The sequence below is a fragment of the Vanessa cardui genome, chromosome 19 (genome assembly GCF_905220365.1).
Source record: "Vanessa cardui chromosome 19, ilVanCard2.1, whole genome shotgun sequence".
Classification (NCBI taxonomy): Eukaryota; Metazoa; Arthropoda; class Insecta; order Lepidoptera; family Nymphalidae; genus Vanessa; species Vanessa cardui.
This window is the reverse complement of record NC_061141.1, coordinates 2,328,887-2,339,557: the sequence shown is the minus strand read 5'-3', so window position 1 is coordinate 2,339,557 and position 10,671 is coordinate 2,328,887. Positions and strand designations below refer to the sequence as shown.

The 10,671-nt window shown below is 35.8% G+C and overlaps 1 protein-coding gene and 1 long non-coding RNA gene across 2 annotated transcripts; both read left to right on the top strand.

Annotated features, from left to right (window-relative positions):
- Positions 1-3,077: 3,077 nt before the first annotated feature.
- LOC124537910 lies at positions 3,078-4,145 on the top strand. Its single transcript, XR_006966942.1, has 2 exons — positions 3,078-3,214; positions 3,319-4,145. It is a non-coding gene; the product is annotated as an uncharacterized LOC124537910 (long non-coding RNA).
- A 59-nt stretch (positions 4,146-4,204) lies between these two features.
- Positions 4,205-8,901, top strand: LOC124537909. Its single transcript, XM_047114870.1, has 2 exons — positions 4,205-4,594; positions 8,116-8,901. The coding sequence occupies exons 1-2, from the start codon at positions 4,456-4,458 to the stop codon at positions 8,856-8,858; spliced, it is 882 nt and encodes a 293-aa protein (XP_046970826.1). The 5' UTR covers positions 4,205-4,455; the 3' UTR covers positions 8,859-8,901.
- Positions 8,902-10,671: the final 1,770 nt, after the last annotated feature.

The window sequence follows — 10,671 nt, the reverse complement described above, 5'->3', positions numbered from 1 at the left end:
AGATCGTCACATAATTTACGGTATGTGGCTTTGTTTAGCCTGAAATGTTGTATGAACAACAACTCTGGCATTTCCTCAATTGTTTTCAAATCTCTTCTTAACGTTGATCGCCTTTGGCGCCTCTGCCATGTATTTTCATTGTGTGCAGCCCACAATAAACGTAATGAATGCATTTTTTTTACGAGATAAAATAATAGCTGTCGAATGAAATCGGCCATGTTGTTTCGATATCTACAGCATCTTTGTATTCGCTTCGATAACTTTTTTGACAACCGCGATCGCAACGAAGGCGAACAAAAAAAGTGCTGCTTGTCTACGCATTTGTATGGTAACGACGTGGATAACGTTCGATAACAGTTCGTTAATCTATGGTTTCGTAATGAATTTTAACATTGTCTACCAATTTGCGATAGCGATGTCGATTGACCACGTGACTTAGCGCGGCTTATGTCAATCCCATACATTTTGTTCTTTTCTAACTTCGCTACATATCGTTTTTTAAATTTTACTTTGTCTAAGCCCCCTGGAATGGATGTATTTCGAGACACATTATGTAGAAACAGATTTGTTTTCTTACTGAAAATTTTGAGATTTGATAGCGCTGCTACACGAAGTGAGATGAGAGAATAATGATAGATCGATTAGCTCCGATCAGAAGTATATTTGAACAATTTGTAAAAAAATCTCAAGATGAAAACCTTACTTTGGATGAAGAACTAGTAGCTTTTCGACGTTGCGACGTTGCGGTTTCCACCAATATATATCATCCAAACCAGCAAAATACGGTCTCAAAATTTATGCTTTGGTGGACAATAAGACATATTTTACACCCTAAATATGGAAATATATTGCGGCAAGCAACCTGAGGGTCCTTATGCTATTAGTAATAAACCCTACGACGTAGTTGATCGACTGGTACAATGGGTTTCACAAACTTCACGAAATGTTACTATGGATAATTTTTTCACAAGTTACGAGAGCACTAATCATTTACTGAAAGATCATAAACTAACTGTAGTCGGAACCTTACGTGCTAATAAAACTTGTATACCACCTGTATTCAAAACAAATCGTGAATTAAATACTACCAAATTTGGATTCCAAAAAGATATTACAATCTTATCCTATGTACCAAAGCCACGTAAAATAGTGTATATGATGTCGTCTTTGCATCATGATAAAGAAATCGATGTTGAAACAGGAAGTCAGCAAAAACCACCTATTATTACATTCTACGATCAGACTAAAAGTGGCGTTGATGTTGTCGATAAATTATCGATAATTTACGATGTTTCACGTAATTCTAAGCGTTGGCCTCTGACGATATTTTTCGCTTTACTCAATCATTCTGGTATAAATAGTATGATTATACACATGTTCAACAATAGCATTGAGAAAAATAAAACTAACTTGAGAGGTAAAATCATTCGGGAATGAGGTTTGTCTTTAAGATCCCACCTAGAAACAAGAAAAGGCAGAACCAAAGACTTCCTAGGGACTGCGCCAAAGAATTGAAAAGTATTTTCAAAAACCCCTTGAAAACATACAAGAACTGCTGGCAAAAAGTTCTAATTCAATGTAAAGATGTTCACTTTGTCCTAGACATAAAGATAGGAAAACTAGGTACATTTGTAAAAAATTTAATAAGAAAAATTTTATATGTATGGAACATGCAGATTTTTACTGTCAAGACTGTGGAAACGAAGTGATTAAGATTTGATTTATTATTGTTTGTTTTTACTTAATTGTTCATATTTAAAACTAGTTATATTGTAGTTTTATAAATTAAGAAGACTGATTCTAATATTATGTGCCATTTGATTTTAGTCGTCAAGAAAAGGTTTAATAGATTATAGTTAGAAGAAAAAGTTAAGTTTTTGTACTTTGATTAATAGAAGTCTATTGTAATGTAAAAATAATTTGTTTGTAAAAGTTTTGTTATTAAACATTCCACATCGAATTTGGCTGGAGTATAGTCAAGACAAAGAATAAGAAGAAAGCTGCGAAGAGAAACAAACAAACGAAGAAAAATAAGGATGATAGTGAAGAAGAAGACTCTGAGGAAGTAGACGTTATCCTGTTTGATGAAGATAGTGAACATGATGATTTGATGGACCAAGTACCTCCTGACTCTGCTGATGCAGAATGTATGTTCTGTTCAAGACCTTTTTCCGTAGATAAAAGTGGAGAAAGCTTGATTAAATGTGTGTGTGGGCTCTGGGCACATTATGATTGTGCTGGTCCAGAGTTTGATACTTGGATCTGTGACTTTTGCAAGTAATATGTAACTTTCATTGATCACAATATGCTATATTCATTTAATTGATCTCAAAGATATTAACGTCTATTTTTGTTATTGTTATGTTGACTTATGATTATATTCCATATATGGGTACCTATTCCATATTTGGTTACTCATTTGTGTTATTATTTGTATTTGTATTTTGATCAACAATAGAGCAGAAACAGCGAGAGATTCAATTGCCCATTATTATTGCTCTTGTTTGACTGGGAAGAGAACAGTAGGTACTTGCGCTCACATAATGATTTGGTACCTTGGCTGGGCAAGACACCAGCCAAGCATATTGTTACCGGCGACCTATTTGGACAACATTGTTGTAGATAATGTCCATTATTAAAAGATAGATACTGTATATTAACATAAATAAATATAAATACTGTGATACGATAAAGAATCTGATTGTTGTAGCACAATTACCAGTGTATAAAGTGGATTCTTTAAGTTATATAAGAGAATTATTCAGCAATAATTGTACTATTTTCAACCGTGTGTTTATTAATAACTGTCTAAAATAACGATTACTGATTCCACAATTATTATGAACGTAAAAAATATATGAGTACGTCGCCCAAAATGTAAAAAAATATGATTAAAGCATTATTCAATACAAAAATTCTTTTTTCATTTACACCTCAGAATTTTTGGCCTGCACACAATTATAATAAAAACTTGAATTATTTATAAAAATAAAACTTAAGTGAACATGTTTAAACTAGGCGTAACATGTTACAAGGGTTGGGACGCAACCCATACAATAATGCCCATTGCCATTGGGCAGTCGCAAAAGACGCAGCTGCTTGACTGACCGCCAAGACTTAATTCTGTGGCGTACAAGGTACTTGACGACAATCAAAGAATATCGGAGACAAGGAAAAATAATTTATTATCAAGACGAGACCTAGATCAATGAAGGTAATTGAATATTTTTATTTACAACTGTATTTAGTGAATAGTTTTTCAGTTTCAAAAATAATTTGTGTCAGTACATTATTTATAAGTATTTTGTATATTAACAGGTCATACAACTGGTAAAGTTTGGGTGGATACAACAATAGAATCTTCCAAACAAGCGTTTTCCAAAGGCTTGACTACAGGCCTAAAGGGCCCAACCGGCAAAGGTCGACGCCTAATAATTTCACATATAGGCAGTGATGAAGGTTTTGTAGAAGGCGGTTTATTAATTTTTGAATCCAAAAAAAAATAGTATAGACTACCATGACGAAATGAACTCGGAGTGTTTTGAGGAATGGCTTAAAAGCATTTTGCCAATTTTAAAGCCTAATGCGGTGCTGGTAATAGATAACGCACCGTATCATTCAAGAAAGGTTAAGCGTATTCCGACTTCAAACTGGCGGAAGGCTGATATTATTCAATGGTTGGATCAAAAACAAATTAAATATCAACCTTCAATGATAAAGGCTCAATTAATAGAAATAGTCAAATTACAAAAATCGAATTACGAACGCTATGCTGTGGAAGAGTTGGCCGCTGAATGCGGTGTCACAATCCTGAGACTGCCCCCTTATCACTGTGAGCTCAACCCGATAAAGTTAATATGGGCTCAAGCAAAGGGGTACGTCGCCAGGAACAATAAAACTTTTAAAATAAATGACGTGAAATAATTATTTGAAGAAGGCCTGAAGGAAGTGACACCTGAAAATTGGAGACAGTACATCAACCATGCCATAAAAGTCGAAGACAAAATGTGTCAACTCGACCACATCATAGACGAATATGTGAATTCATTTGTTATAAATGTAACTGATTCCGATTCTGAGTATACTGATTCAGAATCGGAGTCGGAATCAATAACAACCGTAATGAATAAAAACGTATAAAATTACTTGTTTTTTCTTGACCTTTTAAGCCGATCGTCCACCGCCAACTAAACTAAGTTAGTTCAGCTTAGCTCACATAGTTGATCAAGTTTTTCATACATGTGCGTCCACCGCAAACTATGCCAGCTAAGCTACGTGAAATGCCCCAGCTAAGTGGAACTAACTTAGTTGGGCGGCCGATCCGTAACTAACTGAGCTAAACTAAACGCCTCTCACCCCCTTGCCTTACCCCTCTGACACCTGTCGATAGTGTTGTTCGAACGTGTTTGTACAGTGAGCGTTCGTGCGCGGTTGGTAAAACACGTATTTAGCAGCATGGAGGTGTTTATTGAATATGTCAAGCAGTATCCTGTGTTGTATAATCCAGAGGATAAAGACTACCGGGACACAACTAAAAAAGACGGTTTATGGAAGAGGATAGTGGATGAAATGAAAAACCCGAACATATCAGACAGTAAGTTTAATTTATATTGTTATTGTTAAAATGATTACAAAAGGATTCTCTTACATGAAATGCTTCTCTTGTTGCTCGTACATTGTCATGTAGTTGTCCCACTGATCGTAAAACTGATCCGTCCTCAGCACTTGCTTCATCAAAAGCTATTATTGTTTGATTAGTTGAAAGATAATTGTGTAGCACGCAAGCAGCTTTTGTTATTAAATCAACTGATTCTACTTTACACTCTAATGGCCGACGAAATATCCGAAATCGCATTGACAAAATACCAAAGGCATTTTCTACCACATTTCGCGCTCTGCTGAGACGATAATTAAAGTTCCTTTTTTCTCTACTGTTACGACATGCGCTTTGTGGGTATGGTCTCATAAAATGTTTTTGTAAAGGATATGCCTGGTCACCTATAAATACGTAAGGTATTGCAGTACCACCTTGTAGTAAAGGTTGGTCACTAGGCAAATTTAATTCGTTATTTTGTAGCCTTCGTCCAAATGCACTATCAGAAAAAATACCACCATCACTAAATCTGCCCATGGAACCAATATCTATAATAATAAACTTCTTGTTTGCATCAACAACTGCGAGTAATACTACAGAATGGAAATGTTTATAATTAAAATACTGAGAACCTGAATGAGGTGGGCATTTTATGGATATAGGGGAAGTCCGGGCATAGCGAACAGGCCAGGCAAAGCGAATACTCCCCACTACTAGCAAACTTCGGCCGCGATTCTGTCCGCCATGCGCAGGGACACCCACCCGGTACCCCTCAGTCCTGTACCAATCGAACTAACGAGCGGCCGCGTCTAATTTCGACAGCTACAAAATATGGCTTACCTTATGCTACACTTTATCGGCATGTGAAAAGTGGTAGTTCATCTGCTCAGCTTGGCCGATTTCGCAAAGTATTTACTGACGCACAAGAAGCCGATCTTCAAGAATATTTAAGAGAGATGGACAGTGTTTTTTATGGATTGACTCGTGAAGATTTCAAAAAATTAGTCTATGTTTACGCAAAGAAAAATAATCTTGCACGTCCACCAAGTTGGGACAAAAATGAGAAAGCAGGAGATGACTGGTTAGCTGGTTTTTTGGGTAGAAATCCATCCATTTGCCTCAGAGTTCCAGAAGCGACTTCAGTTGCCAGGGTTAAAGGCTTTAATCGTCCTCAAGTCGAACGGTTCTACGAGCTGCTGTCGGAACAGGTAGAAAAACACAAGATCGATGGTAGCAGGATATACAATGTCGATGAAACCGGGATACAAACGTCAACAAATAAGCCACCTATGGTTCTTTCTACTAAGGGTAAGAAGCAGGTAGGGGTCATTGCTAGCACGGAACGAGGACAAACCACAACAATTGTGTGTTGCTGCAATGCATCTGGATCATTTATACCACCATTCATGATATTTGCACGCAAAAGGATGCAAGATCGCCTGTTGGATGGTTCTCCTCCAGAAACACAAGGAACTTGCTCTCCATCTGGGTGGATTAATGGAGAAATATTTTTGGAATGGATCAGGTTTTTTACTTACCATGTACGACCCACTGCAGAGAGTAAGGTTTTACTAATATTGGATAATCATGAAAGCCACAAATTTTATCCTGCCCTGGAGTATGCAAGTCAAAACCATGTAATTCTCTTGTCCCTACCCCCTCACACATCAAACAAGTTACAACCTTTGGATGTTGCCGTATATGGCCCCCTAAAAATATTCTTTGAACAAGAAATAAATCGATTCCAAAAGGCGCATCCAGGAAGGATTGTCAACCAATATGACGTGGCGAGATTGTTCACTCCTGCATATCTGAAATGTGCTACTGCCAACAATGCTGTCAAAGGTTTTCAAACACCCGGTTTATGGCCAATAAATAAAGATGTGTTCGGAGAAGAAGACTACGCACCGTCTTCAACAAGCCTCTGTGATCGTAATGTCGCTAATCAAGATGATGGTCTTCAAACGTTAGCTAATCAAGATAATTCCGAACTCCCTTCGACATCTAGAAAAAGAGCTCAACACGAGGCGGTTGAAACCAACCAATCTGTGACTTTACATGAGGTGGATGATGAAACATCAACTGAAGTTGATAAATCTTCAGGTCCAAACAGTGAACCGCCAGCTCGTCAGGAAGTAAGTTTGGAATCAAACATTCAAGGATCATCAAGAGGTCCTTCCACATCAAACTTGGTAGCGTTCGAAATGGCTGTTGATGCAGAAAGATCCTCAACACTAAGTCTTAGAAAGTTTAGAAAAGAAAAAAAGACTTCAAACAGTTCTAAAGTGTCTATGCCAGAATTAGACAAAGCAACTTTGGTTCCTTCAACGCCTGAAAAAATTGGACCTGAAAAAGATGATTCTACTAAAGATGAAGATGTGGTTTTGAAACGGGACTGTGCCTTGCCTACAGAGATCATATCTTTGCCTGAATTTATTGATTCTACCACAACGTCAATTGTAGATCTCAATGAGCTAGACCCACTTCAAAGCATGATGGATGAAGAAAATGATTCCTGCATGGAAAAAGGTCCAGAACCATCTGCTTCTGCAATTTATTTCAGCCCCAAAGAGATTAAACCCCTTCCAACACCATGTGTGCCAATGAGTACCCGCAAGCGAAAGATACAAAAGTCAGAAGTTCTTACGAGCACTCCAGTGAAAGAGGAACAAAAAGTTAAGTTTACAAAAATGAATACAACTGTATTAAAAAATTTAAACAAAGATTTAGATAAAAAACCAAAAACCAAAAATATAACAAAGAAAAATACCAAAAATTATAAAGTTAAGAAAGCTCAGAAAGAAGATACTAATATAAAATATACTTGTTATTTTTGTGGAGAAGATTATACAGAAATAAACGGACAACCAATAGATGATTGGATCCAATGTAGCTCCTGTAGCCAATGGAGTCATGAAAAATGTAAGGCTTATGAAGGAATAGGCTTATTTATTTGTGACAACTGTACTGATTAGTTTTATTGTAGAAAAATTACTTGTGTTCACTTTGCCCTATCATCTTATCCACTTTACCCGGTGGGTTGGGCAAAGCGGATAGATCTCCTAATTTCATATTATTAATAATTTTGACTAAAGTATTAATGTTACGTATTTCTGTTGATTATATTGAAAACTTTAATAAATACTGATTTCTATAAACAAATAATTTTATTTCTATGTCAACTATTTCTGTTTCTACAACACTTCAAACATTAAGGTGTTCACTTTGCCCGGACTTCCCCTATGCTTGCCGTCGACTGCTCCAATACAGTTGGGGAATTGCCATTTCAGCATAAAATTTTCAGCAATTTCTTTCCATTCTCTTTCAGTCGGCAAACACATGTAAATTGGTTGTAAATGATTCCAAACTGCTTGGCAGACGTTTTCTACAATCCTAGAAACTGATCTGTCACCCACTCTATAATTGTATCCAATTGTTTTGTAGGTGTCCCCTGTTGCCAAAAACCTGCAAAAGGCAACACTTTTTAATGAATGCATTAACCTTTTTTATTACTGTTTCAGTTAAAACGGCAAAAAACGAATGGAAGAAATTACGTGATGGGCATCGAGAATCAATAAAAAGAATTAAAAGCTCAACAAGTGGCCAAGCTGCATCACCAACAAACACTTGGAAATATGCCAGTCTACTTGAATTTTTATTGCCTTATATGAAAAACCGCCCAAGAAGTGGTAACGTAAATGAAATCCAGAATAATAAAACAAACAGGACAATGGAAGCTGGTAATGCAAGTGAAAGCCAGGATATTACAATTTCACATACTGAGACACAGGAAAATACTGATCATGTTTCTAACACTGAATCTATACCATCTACATCTCACAGCTCATCGTCTGAACAAAGGCAAAGAAAGAGAAAGAACGATGAATCTTTAGCTGTTTTACTGAGAGACATTGATGCAGATTATGAAAAGCGTCGCCATGAGATAAAAGAGAAAGAGAAAGCTGAAAGGGAATCAAGAAGTCATCCTTTAAAACTGTTTTTTGACAGTATGAGCGAAACAGCCATAAAGTTTCCAGAGTGGTTGCAAAGGGACATTAAAAGGAAAATCTTTACCATAATATCTGAAGCCGAAGATAAGTATGACAATTACTTATACGGAAGTCAGTTCTCATATGGATATTCAACATCTTCTGCTCAATCTACTCCACGCTCCCAAGACACTCCAGTCTCTCAAGATAATCCATACTTCCAAGATACTCAAAACAACGAAGGCACTTCGTTCACCGATACTACTTTCAATTGATATCTTTATACAACCTAATTTTCAATAAATATACCAAAGTAACTGAATCTGTTTAATTTTAATGTTGATACACTTACCTCAAACAAATAGCCAATCTTTCTTCTGGCGATATAGCTTTTCGAAAATTAGTATCAATCTTAGCAATATCCTTGGCAATCATTGTAAGTAACTCATCAAACTGTTGTCTCGATACACGATAGTACATCTTAAAATTTTCGTCGTCTAGTTCATTAAACAAAGTGTTAAATTCGCTGCTTGTTTTCCAGGACTGAATGTGTTGACTTATCCAGTATCTATGTTTCCGTTTTTTCTTCATAAAATAAGCAATAATCAATCTTCTTCTCCTATGACGATAGTCCTCCTCTAAAGTTTCGTCATTACTCGTGTCGTCTTCCATATCACGTCCGGTTAACTCGACGTTCTAGCACAAACTGGCCATCACTAACGTAGTTTTAGCTTATTTATTGGTGGACGGACACCGTAGTTCTAGTTTAGCTTAGCTTAGTTCACTGAGTTTAGTTTTTATTTAGTTTAGCCGGCGGTGGACGTTCGGCTTTAGTGTTAATTCCTCTGGACCTTTTTATACATTTTTTCCCAGCTTTGTAATTTACTAAGTAATAATGTTGTAGTGAGAAATTTTAATACGCTGGTAAGGTCCATATTTCTAAAATCGTATTATTTAATACAATATGTATTAAATATTTATAATAAAAAAAACGCTTTGATACTTAATAAAATAAAGCATGACTAAATGTCTATGTCTATTGATTTCCGAACAGTATCAGTGACAGTTGCACTTGTTATTTTACTGACTGGAATTAGTAATAGTGCTTTAGTCGAAATTCCCAAAATTATAGTCGAGATTCTATCACATCACTATTTATTTGAGATTAAAAACCTGCAACACTGGCAATGTCATTTTACTGACTCGAATTAAAAATTTTACTATAGTAAGTGATCCAGTTTGCAATCATCATGCATGAATGCAATGCGTCTAACATTAATATCGAAATTAAATGAATATTTATGTAGCGTAGGGAAAAGAACAGCAGTGGCAGTATAAGTATCAGAGAGAACAATAACTAATATGTTGGCTGAAGGAAAAGAATCTGACTCTAAATATAAATCTCCGCATAAAGGCCGTAAAAGACGATTAAACAAATTAGAATCAGACAACTTCAACGTTGATGTTATACGTTCCACTATTCAAAATTACCATTCAAAACATCACGAGTGACTTACCTTGTTAAAGCTGAAAAGATCGTTCCAAGAGAAACTTAATTATGGTGGAAGTATATCGACTCTGCGTACAGCTTTGTTAAAGTTGGGATATAAATGGCAAAAAACTGTGGATAATCGACGTGTTATTATAGAACGGCACGACATTCAAGAACTACGATTTACTTATCTGAAAAACTTACTCAGATACCGTCAAGAAAATAGGTGTATCATATAAAGATGAGAGCTACATCTTAACTAATCATTTGCAAAACAAAGGATGATTTAAGAGAAACCTGTCGTATGGACACAGAATTATCATTGTGTATGCTGGTTCAGGAGGCTTTTACCCGAACGGGGTCCATGCATTAATTAATCATTGACTTATATAAATTAATTAATTCATCATTATATCAATCTATGAAAATCAAATTATTATTTGTAAACAAATCTAGTTAGGATATTAAATTACAATCGAATGTTATAATAATTATTATAGCTTATTATTATGCATGGAATAAATAAAGCTTTATTATTATTATGCTGGTTCAGAACAAGGTTTTATACCTAACGCACTACTGACTTACAATGCGAA